Source organism: Hyperolius riggenbachi, chromosome 9 (genome assembly GCF_040937935.1).
Source record: "Hyperolius riggenbachi isolate aHypRig1 chromosome 9, aHypRig1.pri, whole genome shotgun sequence".
Classification (NCBI taxonomy): Eukaryota; Metazoa; Chordata; class Amphibia; order Anura; family Hyperoliidae; genus Hyperolius; species Hyperolius riggenbachi.
In genome coordinates this window covers 18,228,032-18,251,452 of record NC_090654.1, presented here as the reverse complement: position 1 = coordinate 18,251,452, position 23,421 = coordinate 18,228,032, and the positions used below count along the sequence as shown (strand labels likewise).

Genomic DNA, 23,421 nt, shown 5'->3' with positions numbered 1-23,421 from the left:
TCTGATTGGCCAGCGGTAATATAAAGGTGGCCACACACACGATACAATAAAACGATACAATTTTTATTTTTTTTATTTCGATTTTATCGATCCGGAATGCTGGAAATTTTTCTTCAATTTTTCTAAAGATTGTATGGTGTGTGTTAGAGTGTCAACGTATTAATATACACACCCAAGCAATTTTCTCAGAATTTCCAATCATTTTTATCATAATTGGGGAAAAATTGAACATAGGTGTGTGGTACATTGTAACATTTCAAAAATATGGCCAATCGGTCAGAAAAATTGATTGCAATTCTTAAACTGAGCAGCTATTTAAAAAAATTGTAAGGTGTGTGACCACCTTAAGGGTGCCCATACATGGTACATTTTTTTTTCATACAATCTTACCATTTCTATGTAGTATAAGGGTAAATTAAGTGCATATACTGAAAGGACAATTTAGGCAAGTCCCTTATATTACATAGAAATGGTATGATTGGATGAATAAAATTGTACCATGTATGGCCACCATAAGCCCTACACATGAAAATGTGCTGGAGAACTGTACAGGGACGTGGTGGTAGAGCGGCAGACACAGGAAGGAAGCAGTGACCGGCAGTGTCTGTCAGTACCTGTTTGGCTGCCAGAGTCTCGTCGTTGGAGCTGTTCCGTACAATGTCTCTGTACGTCATCTCAGAATTCCTCTTCTTCTGCAGGGCGCCCGACAGCCGCATCCACAGCTGAGGAAAAGCAGCAACAACAGGTCAGCCTCATGAATTAAAGGACAATAATTTATTAAATTAGACCTGAACTTATGCACGGGACACAAGAAAAACACATTTATCCATCCTGTTTGTATTTAGAGTGAAGAGCCTGTATAATTCCCCCCTCAGCTGCATGTAATCACAATTGTAATTTGAGCTGTCAGCTGTGAATTTGTCAACACAGGATGTTAACCCTTTGCCTGCTTCCTTAAAAGCAGGAAGTAGACACACTGCAGATTTATTGCAGGATTTGAATCGGCTGTAACAAGGAAATGTTTTTCTGTAAAGGTTATTATACTGTTTATCTTTTAAGGCAGAGAGGAAGTTTTGAGTTCAAGTCAGCTTTGACATGTTTTTTTAAGTTAGATGGGTATAGGTTGTCTAGTTCTTCCTAAGTATAGTTGTATATATCTTTCTCCGCTCATCTGTTCCTTTCATGTTCTAAAATTCTCTTTGAAACTCACTGAGGTGATGGGTGTCTGACTGGTGAATCATGAGGGGGGTGAGGGAATCCCTCTCCTTACATCTGTTAACCCTGTGTGTGCTTTATATCTTTTGCAGATGACAGCTATCGAATCAAATACATGACTTGCATATATTTCACTAATCACAGACTCATCCTAACAAAGTAAATATTATCATTGGCTCATCCTGTGGGGGTTACCTGTTGCCTCATACTGTGGGGGATGCCGGCCAGCACCAGGGAGCGCAGCTTGTCAGAATGGGGCAGAGTCACATCGATTTTATCCCACGTCAGATCTCCTACATCGTGATTGTGGGTGAACTCCAGGTGGGCCTGCCACTTCAGCCTCTGCTGGGGGTCCTCAGTCAGCGGGATACCCAACAGCTTGCTGGAATTGGGCTCAGCACCGTCTGCAATTCACAAAATAAGATCACAAAAGACATCGAAGGGACAAGAGTGCAGAGAGAGCGAGCGAGAGGCCAGCAAAACCAGCACGCATGAAGATTAAACACAAATTGTATGCAATTTTGACACCATCCCCTCCCCCCTCCCCCCGTGCAGTGTAAGATTCTGTTCACACATCCAATTTTAATTTGCAGGTGACTGGCCAATTGTAGCACTTCCATGTAGTAGCAGGGCTGTGGAGTCGGAGTTGAGGCGAGGAGCCGGGGCAATTTTGGGCACCCGGAGTCTGAGTTGGAGTCGGAGTTTCATAAACTGAGGAGTCGGAGTCGGGTGATTTTTGTAAAAAAAGCCACAGCCCTGTTAAATATTAGACTAAGGAGTCGGAGTCGAGGAGTCGGAGTCGGGGCCATTTTGGTTACCCGAAGTCGGAGTCGTTTCATAAACTGTCTGAGTCGGAAGATTTTTGTACCGACTCCACAGCCCTGTGTAGTAGAAGAGGCCAACAGATTTTGAATACTATAGTATGCACAGACTGTAAACGCTCGTACTACATGGAACCGGTAAAATTGGCCAGACATCTGCAGATAAAAAAAATTTGGCTGGACACTTCCACTGACAATTTATCCAATGGTCGAACTGGCAAGATCTCGGCATTAGGTATGGTCAATGAGATGCAGGATTACGCTAATTTAGCTTGAAAACTACTAAACTCCACATTGGCGGGATTTGATTGGTCCACTTTCAAGCTGCAAATTTTTTCATCAACTCTGAAGGATTTTCACCACATGGACCATCCCAAATTTGGATCTCACTGACATTCTCCACATCTGCAAAAATTGGCAGGATGTTTTTCCGAACTCATTTTGAGAGGGTAACTGAAATAGTTCCATCTTACCTTCCTTATCGACTCGGAATCCAAACTCGTCGTATCGGAACTCTGGCTGCTCTACAGACTGCTCCTTCTGCAAACACAATACAGACATATATGTGTGTAACATGGCATACCACTGTATCCCACTCCAATACTGGTCCTTCCACGAGCAGGTCTGCTCTTACCTGCGTATATTTGGCGAGGATGTCCTGCGGCCACATGCTTGGCGTCAGGGCGGAGAACGGACCGCCCGGAGATGGCGTGTAACTCCCTACAAAATAAAAAGGTAAATTAATGAAAGGCTGAGGGTGCCCATACATTACTGGACTTGTGGTATCGATATCCGGCTGGTCCAATCATAACGATTGAATCTAGCAGAGATCTATGCTGCACTGCGGCCACCTGATCTCGTTCAAACGGGTTCAGCTGGACCTGACGGACACCTGACCAGCCTCTCCCCCATGTAAAATATGTACAGAGCAGGCCCTCTGCCCCCCGCTTAGCAACAGAATACGTCCGATTCCCTCACCATTCCAGAGCTGGACCCCCCCCCCCCCAAAGCTCATCAACAAGAGCTTGACCGAGCTCGGCCTTAATGCGCAGGTGCGAACCCGAACAAGCCATCCTGGGCCTGTGCAGTGCGTCTGCGCTCGTTCACGTACTGTAGTGTGACTGTGCACTTCTGAGGGTCCTAGCGCTGGATCGGTGGTCGGGAGGAAGGCGTGGCTTCCTTCTACTGAGGTAAGTATCTCACTTTCTCTCCCGTGGATCTCACAAGTTTGGTTCAAAACAGAAGGTATTTGCACTCATGCAGCTTTATGTGAGCAAGAAAGATCACCCATAATGCATCACCGCAGAATATGCAAATCATCTCTTTATGCCCCTGAAAGCCAGGCACAAATCCAGGACCGCCTCCCCCTTCAAAGCAATTTAGTGACCTGTTGTATAAAATCACTAATGTATGAACGAGAGCTGTTTTTGGCGCATCTAGCTTGGCCGCTGCTCATCCCCCACTCCCCTCTCCATAGCACAGAGCAGGCTGCCGTGCAGTGTACATAGATCGTTCCTATAACGGTCTCCGGAGCAATCACCAACAATTATTCCAGACAACAATAATTACCTGTAGAGGCCTTAAAGTGATGCGAGAGGGATAGGCAACTGGTATCCCTCTTATTTCAGGTGTGCTTTAAAGAGACACTGAAGCGGGAGCACACAGGAGCAGAGATAGGAGTCTAATATTGTTTCCAGTAAAGGAAGATTTAAGAAACTGCAGTTATCTATTGAAAAGAGCCATTGAGCTCCACCACTTTCAAAGTCGCAGAGAGCTCTATCTTCTGAAGCTTATCAACTGTCAGTCACTGTATTTTTTTTTCTCCAGCAGAGGACAGGTCACTAGCCTGCTCTGTAAAATCATTTAGAATGCTGAGTAGTGTGTAAACTGCAAATATTAGAGAATGATGCAAAAAAACAGTAACGGAAAATAAAAATGAGAATATTTTCTGTGTTTCTAATGTTCTAGTAATTATCCATTCTATGCAACCAAATCATCATCATTTTTTTTTTCGCTTCAGTGTCTCTTTAAGACTGGTGGGTTGGACATAATTGCACTCGACACAACAGATCAGGTATAGGGCCCTTTTCCATTAGGCACGATTGGATCTGAAAATCAGATCGCCCCCATTTTGCAGATTGCAAGAGCACTGCGATTAACATGTAAATTGCAGTGCTGTTTTTCCACTAGTGTGATTTGCTTGTCCCTGAATCGCGATCAGCGCAATCTTTGGTACGTTTGCACTCCTATAACTTGTATGGCATAGCATTTGTGCCGCTACGCAATTTCCCCCCACGATTCCAAAATGTTTTCGACAGGGTATTTTTCTCCCATTGGAAATCGTAAACGAATCACAATCGCAATTGCGGTGAAATCACGTTAGTGGGAATGGAAGGAAACAAGCTAGTGAATAAGGGCCCTAACAGCTGCTAAAATTGGGCATACAGACTCCAAACACTGCGGCAACCTGCCTGGTGAGAATAGACGGAAATATGCAAACTGTGAGATTTGCAGAAAAACGTTCTTCCCTTTGTCAGGATTTCATTTGAACGAGTGCCAGGAATGCCTTTGTGAGAATCTCATAACTGCGACATCACAGCCAGCCTGTCCTTATTAGAGCATCTCTAATGATCTCACCTGTGAGAGTTGAAAGGGAATTATAAAACGCGCAGCGTCATGCGGCCTCGCGGTGACGATCAAATAACTAGGGACAGCTGTTCTTTAGCAACAAAAAACACACGAAAGCTAAAAAAAACCCTCTTCAAGCGGTGACAACACAGCTTCCAAATAAAGCAACAAGCCCCAAATATGCCAGTTATTCCACTCATCTCGTCGGTTAAGCCCTTTGGGGAAGAATTATAAAGGAGGACGGTTACAACCTACACAGCCGGGTCACCATGAGATATCTGGAGTAGATAGCCAGGGAGATGCGAATAAATTGCTTGCAGCACAGACTTAAAGGACAATTGAAGTGAAAGGGATATGTAAGCTGCCATACTTATTTCCTGTTAAACAATACCAGTTGCCTGGCAGCCCTGCTGGTCTATGTGGCTGCAGTAGTGTCTGAATTACACCAGAAACAAGCATGCAGCTAATCTTGGCAGATCTGATAATAATGTCAGAAACACCTGATCTGCTGCATGCTTGTTCGGGGGCTATGGATGAAAGTATTAGAGGCAGAGTATCAGCAGGACAGCCAGGCAACTGGTATTGTTTAAAAGTAAAATATGGCAGCCTCCATATCCTTCTCGTTACAGTTGTCCTTTAAGCCCACCAAAATTATCAGCATTTGATTGATGCAAGTACATGCTGCATACAGTTTATATTACATTCGCATGCAAGCCATAATTATAAACATCTCAATGACCATCCCTAGTCTGAAGGCCACATAGGCCGATCATTAAGGTCCCCTAAACAAACTGGAGTCATACTGAGCACGACAATTGTATTTTCAATAAGACTGTTTAGATCAAAAGAAAAAGAGCATATTTAAGCAATACTCAGCATTAAAGAACAACAAACTATTCTCAACATCGAAACCAGTTGCGATCGTATGTATGAAGAAAAAATATCTGCCACGCCGATTGACCAGTTATTTAAAGGACAACTAAAGTAAGAGGGATATGGAGGCTGCCATATTAACTTCCTTTTAAAAAATGCAGATTACCTGGCTGTCCTGCTGATCCTCTGCCTCTAATACTGTCAGCCATAGACCCTGAACAAGCATGCAGCATATCAGGGGTTTCTCACTGAAGTCTGACTGGATTAGCCAGTGTGTGATGGCCAGTGACACTACTGATATATAAAATATCAGAAGGACAGCCAGGCAATGTGCATTATTTAACCACTTAAGCCTATCTGGATCAACATTCTCGTCCAGATAGGCTGCGCACACTCCCGCAGGTTGTATGCGCTCCCGCAGCCGGCCGTTAGCCCAGCGATCTATGGCCCAGTGCACACCAAAACCGCTAGCAGATCCGCAATACGCTAGCGGTTTTGGGAGCTGATTTCAGAGCGATTCTAGGTATGTTTAGAGAGGTTTTCTAAACATACCTAGCGGTTTTGCGTGCGTTTTTGTGTAGCAGATTACACATATTGTTACAGTAAAAGCTGTTACTGAACAGCTACTGTAACAAAAATGCCTGGCAAACCGCTCTGAACTAGCGTTTTTCAGAGCGGTTTGCGTTTTTCCTATACTTTACATTGAGGACGAAACGCTTCCGAAAACCGCAAACGCGCAGCAGGAGGCGCGTTTGCGGCTTGGCAAAAACCGCAAACCGCCGGTGTGCACCATCCCATTGCAATACATTAGACAAGCGTTTTTAGAGGCGGATGCGGCCGGCGGATCGCTCCAAAAACCGCTCGGTGTGCACTGGGCCAATGAATGGGATTGTAGATCCCATTCATTGATCGAAGCCCCGCGCAGAAAAACACATAGCCTCTTTTCAGAGGCTGCTGTTTTTCTGCGTCACAAAGAGTTTCCCGTCGTCCTAATGCTTCCTGGAAGTGTATGATCACGCTTCCAGGACTTTTTGACAGTGGCCATCTTGTGGCCAAATAGTAAAACTACACCCACGTCCATTTTTTTATTAAATAAATACATTTTTTTACATTTAAAATTAGCTGTTTACCTCCCACACCAAAAATTACCCAAATAAAATTTTTAATACATTTTTTTTTTAAAAAAACTACAATTCCAAAAAAAAAAAAAAAAAAACAGTTACCTAAGGGTCTGAACTTTTTGTCAAAGGAGTATATTAATATATATTTTTTTAATTATGGGCTTGTAAATAGTGATGTACGCAAATTGAAAAAAATGCACCTTTATTTCCTAATAAAATATTGGCGCCATACATTGTGATAAGGACGTAATTTAAATGGTGTAATAAGCGGGACAAATGGGCAAACACACCGGTTTTAATTACGGTAGCATGTCGTCATTTCAAACTACAATGGCCAAAAATAATTATTTTTTTTCCATTTCTTTCTTAATATTCCTGTTCAAATGGATTTAGAATAAATTAATGGTTAGCAAAATGTATCACCCAAAGAAAGCCTAATTGGTGGCGGAAAAAACAAGATATAGGTCAATTAATTGTGATGAGTAGTGATAAAGTTATTGGCAAATGAATGGGAGGTGAAAGTTGCTGGGATGCAAAAGATAAACAACCCGGTGGGCTTAAAGGAATACTATTGATGTATGCATTTATTTGTAAATGCTGTATGTTGTAGCACACATTAGGGCAAGTACTAGGAGCAATTTAATTCCTCACACAGCTGTTCCTCTCAGCTGTAAAATCCTCCATCAGTTTTGGCGTCAGTGTTGGATACAAAATGTATCTAATACTGAGCTCCCAGGGGGCTAGACCATGTCTCTGCAAAGGGGAGATGCTATCAACTCCTCAGTTTATAGTTTAATTATCACCTTGCTGAAAGAATCTTGTTGATATGGTGGTAAGGGGTTAAAGATTCTAGCAATGTGTGTTTATTATCTTTGCTTCTCTTGACTGATAAAGATACTAATAATGCTAATTGTAAACAGTGATCTGCCCCTCTCAGCAGCTTGTAAAGTGGATGCAGCCTGGAGTGAATCACCACAAGCAGGCAGCCAGTCTGAGTGTAAACACAGACTCCTGGTATAGCTAGTTATATTCCAGCAATATTCCAGCTCATTTAGTTACCTGTTACCACCTCAGATCAGCCTGTTTCTCCTCATGTCTGCTGCATGCTGTGAGTGACACAGTGAAATATATTTGTGAGCTGTGTGACAGAGTAACCAAGCAGCTCAGGGTGACCCAAACTACTATGAGCTGTGTGAGAAATGAATTTTTAAGCAGGGATAGCGAGAGAGAGACCTGGGTGAATAAATAAAGTGCCCCTAGCACTAGTGGTAATGTGTACACTAATATAGAGTATTAAAAAAATTTTGTTTCAATCGATAGTATTCCTTTAAGTGGTTAAAAGGAATTAAATAGTGCAGCCTCCATATTTCTCTCACTTCAGGTGTCCTTTCAAGAAATGATGCAATCATTCAGATTGCCAAGAAAGCATTATTTTTAATATTTAGGGGGTCTGCAAGCAGCAATGGGGTCCGGAGGACTGTGTGGGAGGCCACTACAGGATCCAGAGGCTACTCTCTCCTTAGGCAAGTATGTGCTTTTTGACCCAAGTTTACTATATAGAGTAGAATCCTTTTATAGTAAACTCTACAGGACCTGGCCAAGTGCTTTACTGTATCAGAAGATTACTATATCAGGATTGGTGATGCATTGTATATTGGTATTATTTAATAATTATAAAGCACCGACATCTTCCGCAGCGCTGTACAGAGTATATTGTCTTGTCTCTTAAAGTGGACCCAAATTAAAAATACAACATTTCAGAAATAAAATCTATTTTCTAAATTATAATAATAAATAGCAGCTTTTTTCCAGCTGCATGATGACAAATATAAAATATTTTACATTTATTGGAGGAACCCCTCCCTTCCTTTCATATTGCCAGGACAGAATCCGGCAGACTGGTGGAGTAGGTGGTGTCCGGCAATGGAAGAATTGCTAATGGCTGCCATCTGTATAACCCAAGTTATGAAAAGAGAAGGGTGAAAAGCATGCACTGAAATGCTCATAGGTTTGAAGGAGTGTTTATTTATCTTTGTATGTGTCAGAGTGGTGCAACTAAATATTTTGAATAAAAAAAAAAAAAAGTTTGGTTTGGGTCCGCTTTAATTGTCCTGCAGAGGAGCTCACAATCTAATCCCTACCATGGTCACGTGTCTATGTATATATCGTGTAATGTATGTATCAAGGCCCAATTTAGGGGGAAGCCAATTACCTTCTCTGTATGTTTTTGGCATGTGGGAAGAAACTGGAGAGCCCGGAGGAAACCCACACAGGCACGGGGAGAACATAAAGTCCATGCAGGTAATTCCCTAGCTGGGATACAAACGGGGACCCAGCGCTACAAGGTGAGAGAGCTAACCACTATGCCGCCGTGCTGCCCAATATACGTACCGGCGCATGGTTGGCACCTGGGGACTGAGATGACTATATCAGAGTTTACTAGAACGGGATTCTACTGTAGTAATAATAACAACTTATTACATAAAAAAGAATCAAAAGCATAGAATTCACTTTTTCATAACCAAAGTGTTAGCAGACAATAAAGATATGGGTAAAGCATTGAGAAGAGGAGTCAGCAGGCTCGGCCTCCCTTACCTGACATGGTGGCAGAGTACACAGTGTTGGCAGACAATAAAGATATGGGTAAAGCATTGAGAAGAGGAGTCAGCAGGCTCAGCCTCCCTTACCTGACATGGTGGCAGAGTACACAGTGTTGGCAGACAATAAAGATATGGGTAAAGCATTGAGAAGAGGAGTCAGCAGGCTCAGCCTCCCTTACCTGACATGGTGGTAGAGTACACAGTGTTGGCAGACAATAAAGATATGGGTAAAGCATTGAGAAGAGGAGTCAGCAGGCTCGGCCTCCCTTACCTGACATGGTGGCAGAGTACACAGTGTTGGCAGACAATAAAGATATGGGTAAAGCATTGAGAAGAGGAGTCAGCAGGCTCGGCCTCCCTTACCTGACATGGTGGCAGAGTACACAGTGTTGGCTCGGTGTGTGGCGTCCCCTCGGACACTGAAGAGTCAGGGTTATTTCTGGAGATCCGTGGAGGACTCGTTGGCACTCAGTGTTCCTGGTGGCAGCGTCTGGTCAGAGGAGGCACGTTGGCATCGGGGGATCTGCGTTGGAAATAGAGAATAGTTTCATTGTCACTGAACGCTTTGATCAGGTGACACGCTGCTTGCCAAGGCCCGAGGGTTGTGGTTCTGGAGCGGAGCTCGTGTCCCTCAATGTTTGCACCCTCAGGGCTTGCCTGCCGCACACAAGCTCTCCGGTGACTCACTTGGCAAATACTGACTCACCACACAGATTCTGCACAAATCAATAATACATAGAGCCTTAATACACCTTAATACGCTCCGACGGGCGAAAAGGTCACCTCACGAGACAGGTGTGCTTTTATGCCGCAGGGTAGAGGCTCTACACACGGGGGGATTTCTGTCACCCAACATCGCTGCTCAATCCCTTGTGTGACAGTGCAGAGCCGACACCGTACAGACAGGTCACTAGCCTCCAGGCTAACATTCAGCAAACATATCATCAATGCAAAACAGTCTAACAACCAAAGAAATCCTGAACATCTTCTAAAACCACATAAAAACATTACTTTGCCTTCCATCGAAATTCCAAGTAACCATTTCGTGCTCATAATGGTGCATCTTCAGGAACTGGTCCTGATGAAGTTCTGTTACTCGTACGAAACAGTTATGGACTCCTTATCTCCAGAACATGAATGTGTTTTAAAGTGGACCTGAACTCAGAACTTCCTCTCAGCTCTAAAAAGATAAGCAACAGCATAATAACCTTTACAGAAAACATTTCTTTGTTACAGCTGATACAAATCCTACAATAAGTCTGCACGGTGTCTACTTCCTGCTTTCATGGAAGCAGACATAGGGTTAACAACCTGTACTTTCAAATGGGCTTATCTGCCTTATCTGCCGTGGCAGTCAGGTGACATGGGAGAGATCAAATTACAACTTGTGATTAGTCACATATGAGGGGGAATTAGACAGGCTAAACCAGTAGCGTATCTAGAGAGTATGGGGCCCTCAGACGTGGGCACTGTTAAAATGGATCCAAGAAACTTTTACTCATTGCAGAATTGTGTTCCTTTCATATAGTTTATAGGGAATTCCTCAAGCCAAATACTTTTTTTGTTTTAATACTCTAATTCCCTATAAATTAAACTAGCCTCGCCCACCGCTTCTCCAGTGCCTTGTAGCAAGGGCTTATGGGAGCTCAGTCTGGCCAGGAGGAGGAGGTTACTAGCCGTTGATTTCAGAGGCAGAGGGGTGGAGGGAGGAGGAGAGGGGACTGAATTTACACACAGGCAAGCTGATAGCATCTCCAGCCCTCAGCCTGTGACAATGTGACAAACAGAACATGGCTGCCCTCATTGTATCACAGGAATAAATAATCAAACTTTTGAAGCTGTTTGCAGCTAGATTTGCTGAGCAAACTATCTAAACTTTAGATAAGATATATAGACGAGTTACTTGTTATAGTTCGTTTTTCATCTTGCATCCGCTTTAAGCAATGCCACCTGCCCCTACCCTATGGATGTGAGTTTATTGGGCAATTTACATTATCATGCAGTCAGCACTGCACACAGTCCATGGGTACTGAGACAAAGTCAGAGGGGGAGAAACACAAGAAAGTTAGTAGTGAATACATCAACTACCACTGGGGCCCCCTCTGCTCCAGGGCCCCATAGCAGTTGCTATGGCTATTGATACGCCCCTGGGCTAAACTCTCTAAATACACACAGGATGCATTTCTCAGTGAAATTCTGATCGCTCGAACGATTTTTCGCTAGAAATTGGAACGTTAGTGGCCACCTTTAGGAGGATCTCTTCCAATATAGAGGGAGGAGTAATGCAGTCACCGGACAGGTGCACTTTTTCTGTTTATGTACCGACATCCTCAATGCCAGTATTAATAGGAAGACATAACAGATCTGCAGCAATTCCATTCCCACAACTATTGTCACTACTATAATACAGCCAGAACTGCGTGACTCACTCTATTATAGATATGTCCTTTCTCCATGACTGTAAATACAGCCAGAGACGTCAGAGAGAGACATGCCAGCCATCCACCGATCAAGTCTATTGTCTGTAGAATGACACAAACAGCGGACACCTCGTGGAGAGATCCGCGCAGAGTTCAGCAGTAAATGGAACCGGCGTTTCTGCGATTCTCACCAACGCTCAGATACGAGATTATCAGCTGATCTGGTCGAATAATCTCCCATTGAACAGTTTATTTAATGTAAACTATTTTACTGACTGTTTAGCATTTCATTTCATTGGGAATTCCGTCACATGAAGGTTTACATTTTGCTTTTACTGGCAACTTTTGCAAACAGAAAAAACATTTGCTTTATTGCTGCATATAATGAGCTTCTAACATCACATTGAAGGTACAATCTTACCAAATCTATGCATAAGAAGAGTGAGTATACTTTGAATAAATAGGTCAGGGGTCAGGAACCTTTTTGGCTGAGAGCCATAAACGTCACACATTGTAGAATGTAATTTCGTGAGAGCCATACAATATGTTTCAAACTAGCACAGTGCGCATACGCAGCGGAGGGCTTCCCTGTTGCCATGGTGATGTGTATACAGCTGATCCGCCAGGCAGCGGAAGTGTCAGACACATCTTCAGCTTCTCTTGGGTTTCAGCAACATCAGCAATTTCCCCGAGAGCCAGACAGGAGAGATACTAACTAACAGCTTGTACAATCAGCTAGCTGACTTGGGGGTTGATTACCTTTGTAGGATGAGATCACCACACTTTGGCCCAATAGGCTGCCTGTCAAGTGACAGGCAGCCTATTGGGCCAATCAAAGTGCGGGGATCTCATCCTACAAAGTCACAGGACTGACAGAATCCAGAGTGGGATAATTGGAGCAGCTGTTAGTTTTGGGGGAGCGTGAGTAAGTTAGTAGTGCATGCTACAGCAGTAGCGGGCCTACTTTGAAAACTTTACTTGCGCTGCCACACTAAGCTGCGCTGGTTGAGCAATGTAGCTTAAGGCCCGGTTCACATTAGCGTTCCCTGTCCGAATCTGCCTGATCGGATCCAGACCGTATCTCGAAACACTTACATGACTGTGGTTGGAAAACTGACGCAGAAAGTCGGTTTCTGGGTGATTGCCTTTCGTTTGTCTTAGATCACAATGCCTTCAGATTTGAGGGGAGGTGGTATAAACAGATAGCTGGTACAGCAATGGGAACAGCGGTAGCTCCAACTTTCGCTAATCTGTTTCTGGCGAAATGGGAAGCAGAGTATATCTATGGGGAAAGAAATCCCTATAGATATGATCTGAGGACATGGTCGAGGTATGTGGATGATGTGCTTGTCATTTGGGCGTCCACCAGGGACAGGTTCGACCGTTTTATGCAGTACCTGGATGATAATGTGTTGAATATGCGGTTCACAGGTGAATGGGGAGGTGATCGGGTCGCTTTCCTTGATTTAACACTGGAGGTACAGGGGGATACCCTAATAACTAAGGGGTATAGGAAGAGCACAGCGACAAATTCGGTGCTACATAACGACAGTTATCACCCCCCCCATGTTAAATCAGCCATCCCTTATGGCCAATTTTTGAGGTTAAAAAGAAATAATACTAATGAACAGGATTTTGAATTACAGTCAGGTGAGATGTACCAGAGATTTTTAGAGCGAGGTTACGAGGCTGCCGTCCTTGATAGAGCTCTGGAGAGAGTAAGAGAGCAGGATAGGAACCAGTTGCTGGAGGGGGCGGAAGACCAGAAATCCCCAGAAGTGAGAGCAAAAGACAATGATAACTTCATCTTTGTGTTTGATTACACACCTATGTCAAGAAAAATTAAGGAAATTATTTCCAAAAATTGGTCCATCTTAGAACGTGACACAGGATTAGGAGATAAGGTGCTTAAGGCACCTACTATAGCTTACAGAAAGGGGTTTACCCTGGGTTCTGTGGTTACTCAAAGCGAGCAGATTCAACAGCATCAGGACAATTGGCTAAACAATCGAAGAATTATGGGTAGTTTCCCTTGTGGTTTTTGTCCCACTTGTAGCCATATGCTGAGAGCATCTAACGTGAGGTTAGGACATTTGGACGTCCAGATCAAACACTTTATTACATGTAGAACCGCATTTGTCGTTTATGTGCTCTTCTGTCCCTGTCTTCGATATTATATCGGTGAAACCACGCGTCCTATGCGTGAAAGACTTGTGGAACACATCAGGTCTATAAGAAAAGGTGAAGGAGGAGTACCTAGGCTGGTCGAGCATTTTAGTGTAGCGCACGACAGCAACCCTTCACTGTTGAGAATGGTGGGTTTGGTGCATGTCCAGAATCCCAAAAGGGGAGGGGACCGTGAGAAAATATTGTTGCAGCGAGAAGCTTACCTAATCTCTGAAACCGAGGCCATGGGTCCGTTAGGTTTCAATGATAAAAATGACCTTGCTGTGTTCCTTGAAAGGTAGATAAAAAATGACATAGGTTTTTCTTGCTCCTAATGTAAATATTAGATATGCATTTATAAATTTGCTGTAAGGGAATATTTGAGGGAGGGTCTTTGCATGGGAGGGGCTATCTAAGTGGGAGGGTAAAGCGAATGGTCGAGCTAATTCCAATATGGATCTCCTTGATATACTTCCTTCTTGGGCTGAATCTGTGGCGTTGCTTTTCTTGTTTCATTACACTTGGTGACCTTTTTTCACCTTTCGATAATGGTTTCTGTAATTGCTTATATGTATGAGCTACCGTGCCTCTTATCCTGAGTATTCTTCCAGGTTGTGTGCACAGGCCGCCAGGCCATTGCTCCCCCTGGTCAGTCAGTAACCCTGTACTAATTAGCAAAAAGTTTTTTGCTAGGGATTGGCAGCATGATGTATCCCACGCGGATGAATGGACGCATGGCATGCGACATTCAGCCGTGGGAGGCAGCCAACCCATATATGCCGCATGCGCATGCGTATTTTTGTACGCATGCGGCCGCGTCATGCGTACAGGACAATCTGATTGGCCGGTGGGATCATGTGAGCGCACCCGGAAGTCCTTTAAAAGGGAAGCGCTGTCTTGCTGGCGTGGAGCTCCTGTCCCACGCTGCCAAGATCTGAAGGGTCCTTGATGATGCATCTCTGATGTGAAACAATTGTTGACCAAGGGGTCTCTATGCTGGGTGCACCTGGATGGGGTGAAGTATTGCCTTTTTGCTGTCAGATCTGTTGGAATGTTGCCTGCAATGCATCATTAAACACAGAGGTGTGCATTTTACTGGTGCCCACGTTTTTCTTTGCCTGTGATGAACAGGATCCGGACCGTATACTGTACAAACGGAACGTACGTTCCGCATAGCAATGCAAAGGCTATGCAGACGTTCACATACGTACGTTCCGTACTGTACGGCGCCGGACCGGATCCGGACTCCGGACACTTTTCCAACATGCGCTATTTTTTTGATCCGGCTCATCCGGTCCACGCACCCGGACCTGAGCCTGACTGCACCATCCGGATATAGAAAACCAATGGGAAATGGAAGCACAGAACACACTGGAGACAACACCTGACGTTCTACCCCACTTCCTATGCGTATCATAGCGGCCATTTCGGATGGGGGACACATGGGCCCAGCATGTCTGGAGTGGAGCAGCAGTGCTGGAGCTGTTTTGGCAGTATGTCAGAGGTGGAGGTGAGGCCTAAACAGCGGAGGACCTGATTCTACAGGTGCACCAGGTGCACCTTCTGCAGACCCCAACAAATTTTAAGGTATTTTGGGGGTTTTTTTGGCCACGGATCCGGATGACAGCCTGAAGCAGTCCTTATGCAAACGGACCTGATCCGGATCGGAACCGTACGGTTCCAATCCGGATCAGGTCCTGATACGATCCGGACCGTTTGCATGCCAAAACGCAAGTGTGAACGGGGCCTTAGTGAATCAACCCCTACTGATTTGTCTGAGCCAGATGTAACCATCATAGAGCCACATCTGACTCCCGAGCCATAGCTTCCCTACTCCTGCTCTAGATCCTCATAATATTATTATTATTGATTGGATTTTTTATAGTGTCAGCAAATTACGCAGCGCTGTACAATAAATAAGGTAACAGACAATGATAACAGGGGTGACCGACAGCACAATACAGATAATAAGCTATAATAAGATACACAATGCCGTATCATGTACTGGGGTGGTAGTCCCAATAATACAAGTTCACATAAAAGTGTTAAGATTGCACAATGAAGATTGTATCATTAGTCGGCACCCTTTCCATACAGCGTTTACTAAAGATTAAAAGGAAATGCTGAGAATCCCCCACGAGGAGAAGGACTAGTCCAAACCCAGACAGATTTTAACTGCCTACAGTAAAGCGTCAGCTACATAGCAAAAAAAGTAATTTATGGTGCAATGTACTCTGGGAGAAATGTACTTCTTATGATTTCAATGTTACAATTTTTCACAATAGTGGTCGTTTAAAGCGGACCAGAACTCAAAACTTCCTCTCTGCTCTAAAAGCTACCGAACCACACACACACAACTACCTAAAAGATAAGCAACAGCATACTAACCTTTAAAGAAAAAAAAAACTTTTCTTTGTTACAGCGGATACAAATCCTGCAATAAATATGCAGTGCGTCTACTTCCTGCTTTCATGGAAGCAGACCTATTGTTAACATCCTGTGTCTACAAATTAGCTGCTCTGCTGTGGCAGTCAGCTGTCACCAGGAAGAGATCAAATTACAACTTGTGATTAGACACAGATGAGTGGGAATTAGACAGGCTTAACTCTCTAAACACACACAGACTGGATTTCTTTGTTTTCCTACTGTTCTGAGCAAGAGCTCAGGTCCACTTTAAAGAGAGCCCGAGGTGGGCAAAAAAAACCCAAAAAAACCTGAGCGGATCAGGTAGCTGCAAAAAAACGCCGCTTCTGTGGGCTGCGATGGCCCACTTTCATTTGCATGACCTCTGAGTCACGACGCTGCGCTGAGAGACTGTGTTGTCTCTCATAGTGTGCAGGGAGGTGGGGAAGCGGCAGGAGGCGTGGCCAAGGAGAAAGAGCTTCCCAATGGCAGCTCAGGAAACCCTGTAGGAACGGCCCTGGTGGGCGTTTTAAACAGGGAATTCCTTTCCCCTCTGTTTACCTCCGAGTTAGCGACAAATCTTGTCGCTAAACTCGGGGGGCTGTGGCGCGGTGGTGGGAACAGAGAGCGGCGGTGTGGGGACACAGGCATGTCATGAGGCTGAGAACATGTCTCTGCGTCCCATCTGCCCACCGAAGATCCACCTCGGGTTCCCTTTAAGGAGGAAAGTTCCTTATAGCTTACATCCCACTTCATATTGTTCAAGCCCCTCCCATTGTTCTGAGTATTAAAGGGAACCTAAACTGAGAGGGATATGGATGTTTCCTTTTAAACAATACCAGTTGCCTGGCAGTCCTGCTGATCTCTGCAGTAGTGGCTGAAACAAGCATGCAGCTAATCCAGTCTGACTTCAGTCAGAGCACCTGATCTGCATGCTTGTTCAGTGGCTGTGGCTAAAAGTATTAGAGACACAGGATCAGCAGGAGAGTCAGGCAACTGGTATTATTTTAAAAGGAAAAATCCATATCCTTCTCAGTTTAGGTTCCCTTTAAAGCAAACCTGCAGGAGTATAAGCGGAGGATATGATAAGACATGTAGTCACAGGTTACCTGCTGGGAAATCTGTTAAATGCTCAGCAGAACCAGAGACTGGAGGAGATGTCAGCAGAACTCTCAGGGAAATCTGTAACTTGTCGGAGGGGGAGGAGAAATTCATTAAAGGTCCAATAGGGAGGATTTTAAGGCCAGAAGGGGAGGGACCTTCTTCCGGCACTTTTGGTAACTGGTTATTTTTTTTAGGGTGTTCCTTTCAGAACAATAAAAATCCTTCTGTCTGGCAATTTTCACGGAAGGGAACCTCTGATTATTTACTTTTCTCATTACCACAATACAGAAGGCACAGGCTCACATTAACCCTTTCGGGACCAGACAACTCTGATCCCTTAGGGCCCATTCACACTGAAGATCGCGAAATCACTAGTTTTTCGATGGGGATTTTTTTCCGACGAGTATTTTTTATTGGACATTTTCAACTTTTTTTGAGAGATCACAATTCACTTAAAGTGTACCCGAGGCGACATGTGACATGATGAGATAAACATGTGTATGTACAGTACTAAACCTATTAATAACCAGGCTGTTTTACTTGTTTTATTTTGCTGCCTGAAATAGTTAATTTTTAAGGCTGGAAATGACAGCTTCTGCCTTGTCAGTACCTTGTCAGGAATATAGTAAACATCACTGATGAGCAAATTACCACCATAAAAGTTTTTTGTGGCGAAATACATTTTCTACATATTTCTGAGAGCAGATGGAGAGAGAAAGGGTCAATATAGTTCGTGAATTTTCATTTAGGGACACTTAATAGACTGCAACTGAGCAGAGACAACAAAACATTCAATCTACTTTCTAAATGTTTAAATATAAAATAAAATCCTGGGATGTCTACCAAAGTCATTTTTAGGAGTAGGAGGATAAATATAATTGTTTATCTCATCAGTTTATTTTCACCTCGGGTTCACTTTAAAGGGACTCCGAGCACCTCTCATGGGCATGCCTTTAAGCCAGGCGACTTCCAACAAAGTCGTGTTATAACCCCTCTGGGGGAGCCTCTTGTAATGGCCATGCGTGTCACTTCCTCTTCCTGCTTCATTCAGTGATGCACTTCTCTAACAGAGAAGACAGGGGTGACCTGGAAGTTATAACATAGCCAAGATGGCAGCCGCGATTTTTAAATTGAAATCGAACGAAAACTATTTGGTGTAGAATGGCAATTCATGCATCAAATGAAAGAGGAGAGCACAAGCTATAGAAATGTATGCATCTTTAAGTGCTTTGCAGTACTGGTCGGAGTCTTAAAGGCATGTCCATGAGAGGTGCTCGGAGTCCCCTTAAGATTTCAATCGCGATCACTCTAAAATCGCAAAAAAACGCTGCATGAACTATGTTTGAATTTACTGCAAATTGCCAGCGATCACGGCAGAGAGATCACTGCCATATACTTTTAAAAGTGCTAGTGATTGCCAGTGATTGGCAGTGAACACCTGCACATCGTCCCAGTGTGAACGGGCCCTTAAAGTGGAGCTGAACTCTTGCACAGGACAGAAGGAAAACAGAGAAATACACCCTGTTTTTATTTAGAGAGTTTAGCCTATTTCCCCTAATCTGTGACTAATCCCAAGTGTAATTTGATCTCTCAGCTGTGTCAGCTCATAAATCTTGGCAGAGCAGCTAATATGTAAACACAGGATGTTAGCCCCATGTCAGCTTCCATGAAAGCAGGAAGTAGACGCACTGCAGACTTATTGCAGGATAAGGTAACTGGTATTGCTTATAAGCAAATAAATATGGCAGCCTCCATATCACTCTCACTTCAATTGTCCTTTAAAGTTGTAAACTTTTTTGTAACCCCTCTGATTGGTTCCGCGTCTTCCTCAAAACGCCACAGAATTTAATTTATTAGGGCGATAGGAATTAATTCCAGGTAGGTTTTCATTGTCGCACAACTGCTGAGGCCATGAACCATAGGGCTATCTTCCACGCCTTCCCCTATAAAATGATTACGCCATGACAGCGAATGAAAGCCCGCGATTGCCCTCTTTATACGAAGCTGCTCTGGGCCAGCTGGAAATCGATTGCCCTGAACGAGTATGAATCTTTTTATGAAGTAGCAGTGTATGTTTCCTCCATAAACACGTGTCATGTGGGACCTTCCAGTTATTATGGTGTCAATAGGGCAGAGTTTACGATCCTTGCCCCGGAGTCTATCGAGAGTTTATAGAACTGCCGATACTTCCTAATAACGCTCCACACACGACCGAACTCTACGCCTGAATATACGCCGGTGTCTCTCGCTAAACCCGTCGCCTAAAACGCCAACCAAATAAATCCCTGAATTCACTGGGAGTGCGAATCATCCGATGAGGCGGAGGGAAAGGGTTAAGGATTATTCAGCTGAGAAAATGGCATAAAAGGCACGCCGAAAGGGGTCAGACTGGTTTTTCTTGCCGGGCTACCATCGCCTTGGCAACCGGTGTGTAAACTGAGAGAGGGGGGAGGTGTGGGAGACGGAAGGCAGATGACAGTCGTCCCCCGCTTATCTCTCTCTCTCTGCTGATTCACATGCCTGAGTGGCTGCAGAGGGCATATATCGGGCGCGGTGATATCGAGGCGCCGCTGGCATCTGCAGGCACGGCTATCGGTGGTGGAGATCAGCCAGGACCCGGCAATAAGAAAATAGCTGTCTATTCCCAGCCCTGGCGCGCGTAATGGCGAACAGGCTGGAACAATATACGCTTATTACGGCGTGTTATTGTCACAATCCGCCGCTGATACCACGCAGGGCATCCAGGAGGGTTCAACCGACTGAGAACGGAGGATTCTAAAATCACCCCCAAAAACTGACAATGTCAAGTTGGCCAAACCTCAGAGGACCTGTAGTGAAAATAATGTAATCAATAAAACTGCATTTTTATTTCTGCAATATTCACTTATAAATGATTTAGTCAGCATTTGCCTATTGAAATATCTTTCCGCTCCCTGATTCTCAGAGATAGTGACATCTTAGTCCTGTCAGGTAATCTCTGCGGAATGTTTACTGAGAGTACCAAAGCCAAAACAAAATATACCTGGTCTCCCAGAATGCTCGAGGAGGAAAGTTCCACATGGCTAATCAGCCTAGGCTAAGCTTTACTATATCTATGTATGCATACGACTATGGTAGGATTAGATTGTGAGCGCCTCTGAGGACAGGCAGTGACATGACTATGTACTCTGTAATGTGCTGCAGAAGATGTCAGCGCTATATAAATACATAATATTATGGCAGGACAGACTATGACTATGGTAGGGTTAGATTGTGAGCTCCTCTGAGGACAGTCAGTGACATGACTATGTACTCTGTAATGTGCTGCAGAAAGCAGTGTTATATAAATACACAATAATATGGTAGGACATTAGACTATTACTATGGTAAGGTTAGATTATGAGCTCCTCTGAGGACAGTCAGTGACATGACTATGTACTCTGTAATGTGCTGCAGGAGATGTCAGTGCTGTTTAAATACATAATAATAATATGGTAGGACATTAGACTATGACTATGGTAGGATTAGATTGTGAGCTCCTCTGAGGACAGTCAGTGACATGACTATGTACTCTGTAATGTGTTGCAGAAGATGTCAGTGCTATATAAATACATAATAATAATATGGAAGGACATTACACTAGGACTATGGTAGGATTAGAGTGTGAGCTCCTCTGAGGACAGTCAGTGACATGACTATGTACTCTGTAATGTGCTGCAGGAGATGTCAGTGCTATATAAATACATAATAATAATATGGTAGGACATTACACTATGACTATGGTAGGATTAGAGTGTGAGCTCCTCTGAGGACAGTCAGTGACATGACTATGTACTCTGTAAAGTGCTGCAGAAGATGCCAGTGCTATATAAATACATAATATCAGACATGAATGCACAAACGCTGCACTTAATCCTACCAAACTTCTCTCCCACCCCCAGAAAACGATAAACAAACGATGCCTTATCTCGTTGGGACACGGTCGGTAGAGCAAGCGTTGGGTGGCGGTAATCAGGTGTACGCCAGCACATAAAACAGAGGGTGGTGCAGCAGCAGCCAAGCAGGGAGGGTCACGAGTCAAACAAGACTATAATTTACTCCTCAGTGACAGGAATCATATGGCAGTAAATCCAGACGGAATCGGGGCCATTTGTAGCTGCGTGGACAGGGTGACAATGTCCCTGTGTGTAGAGTCAGTGACGTGTCACTGAGCAGGGCGACAGGTGCGGCTCCAGAGATGGACAATCCGATCATGTCCCCCCTCCGGTCTCTTACCTACTCTGTATGGCGATACAAGAGACCTCCTGATCAAAGCAATATGACTGACCTCATCCTCTGCATTGTAAGACGGCTACAAAAGAGTCCCTGTCTTTTTGTGAAGACAATGCTGTGACCACAGAGAGCTCTATACCTGATTTAGGGCTGGTTCAGACGGACGTTTGGAGGCGTCGCGTTCGTTGGCGTCGCGGCGGCAATGCATTCGGGCTTTCAGCAGCGTTTGCATTGCGTTTGGATGCGGTCGCGTTTTTTCTTCCCCTAGGGGGACATTACCCGTCGCGGTTAACCGCCCCTGGAAGCAACATGTAGCTTCCAGTGGCTCCTTGAACGTCAGTGAAAATCGGGACCCGAACGCCGCGTTCGTGCAAACGCGCGTAAAAGCTTGGTACAAACGCTCCCATTCACTTGAATGGGAGCGTTTAACGCCAAGCCCCGAACGCTGGCAGTAAACGCTCTGCAAACGTCCGTCTGAACCAGCCCGAAAGCTGTTACATCCACTCTTTTTTCACGCGCTCAGTCTTACAGCTAGACAGACGCTTTGCAAGGCTTTTAATAAATTCTCAAGGTTGGCTTAAGCCCCATCTACACGATACGATTCTTTGTCCGATTCAATTACGATTCTATTTACGATCCGATTAAATCCGAAATGTCCGATTGGGATTCGATTTCGATTCAATTCGATTTGCCAATGTTTTGCAATGGAAAATCAAATCTTGATCGGACATGTTGGATTTAATCGGATCGTAAATAGAATCGTAATCGAATCGCACAAAGAATCGTATTGTGTAGATTGGGCTTAAAGGTGTCCTTTAACAATACAATCGCCCAAACGATCTATTGTCTAATATGATCAATCGAAAACGATTGTATCGGCCAACCAGAGGGGAAATGATAAGCAATCTGATCAGACTCATGTGCCCATACACGGTACAATAAAAACATTCAATCCTGTTTATTCAAAACGATTGAATCGAAAATAATCTTTTTTTTTCGATCAAGAAAAGCGAACGACTATCTCTGTTTTTTTTCCGGACATGTTGGAAAAATCTTTATATGTGATCTAATGGAATAATCAAACAAAATTATCTAATCGGAAAAAAATGAAAAAAATGGTACCATGTATGGGCACCATACGGCCGGTTTTACACCTGACCCGTGCATTTGGGGTGTGATGCCCCGCCCCTTCACATCACAGCGCACAAAATGTCAATCGTATGATTCTGTGGCAGACTGTGCCGACACATTCATATGCACAGCGCCGCCCGCAAGTGCTAAAGTAGCCTCAAAGAATCGTTCTGAAACTCCATTAAAAGGATACCCGAGGTGACATGTGACATAATGAGATATACAATGTGTATGTACAGTGCCTAGCACACAAATAACTAGGCTGTGTTCCTTTTTTTCTTTCTCTGCCTGAAAGAGTTAAACATCAGGTATGCAAGTGACAGTTTCTGTCCGGGTTGGGACCGGGTCAGACTATAGCATAACCCTCATTGATAAGTAATTACAGCCATAAAACACTTTCCTGTCAGTAAATGGCTTCTGAGAGCAGGAAAGAGATAAAAAGGGTCAATAATTTATAGATTGGAGCTCTGGCATACTTCAATGAATGTGCCATTAAGCAGAGACAATGAAACAGTAAAACGTTAAAAACTAGATTGAAATATAAAATAAAACTGTGGGATATCTAAAAAAGTAATTTTAGGTAAAGGAGAGTAGATACAATTGTTTTTCTCATCAGTGTATTTTCACCTCGGATGTCCCCAGATCAAATTTGAACGTACAGTCGATCGTTCAAGAGCTTGTACCGCTA

General features: G+C 44.0%; 1 protein-coding gene across 7 annotated transcripts in view; it reads right to left on the bottom strand.

Annotated features, from left to right (window-relative positions):
- SGSM3 (small G protein signaling modulator 3) overlaps positions 1-23,421 on the bottom strand; it is a 72,617-nt gene that overhangs the window by 31,146 nt on the left and 18,050 nt on the right. For 5 of the 7 annotated variants that reach the window (XM_068252034.1, XM_068252037.1, XM_068252038.1 and 2 more), the window contains exons 2-6: positions 9,622-9,781; positions 2,671-2,756; positions 2,510-2,576; positions 1,411-1,619; positions 615-722 (exon numbers count right to left, since the gene is read on the bottom strand). In XM_068252034.1, coding sequence (XP_068108135.1) covers positions 615-722; positions 1,411-1,619; positions 2,510-2,576; positions 2,671-2,756; positions 9,622-9,628 — 477 coding nt within the window. In that variant the 5' untranslated portion in view covers positions 9,629-9,781. Of the gene's footprint in view, positions 1-614; positions 723-1,410; positions 1,620-2,509; positions 2,577-2,670; positions 2,757-9,253; positions 9,279-9,437; positions 9,474-9,621; positions 9,782-23,421 lie in introns of those variants that run through there. The other 2 variants (XM_068252040.1, XM_068252039.1) reach the window with 2 other exon arrangements.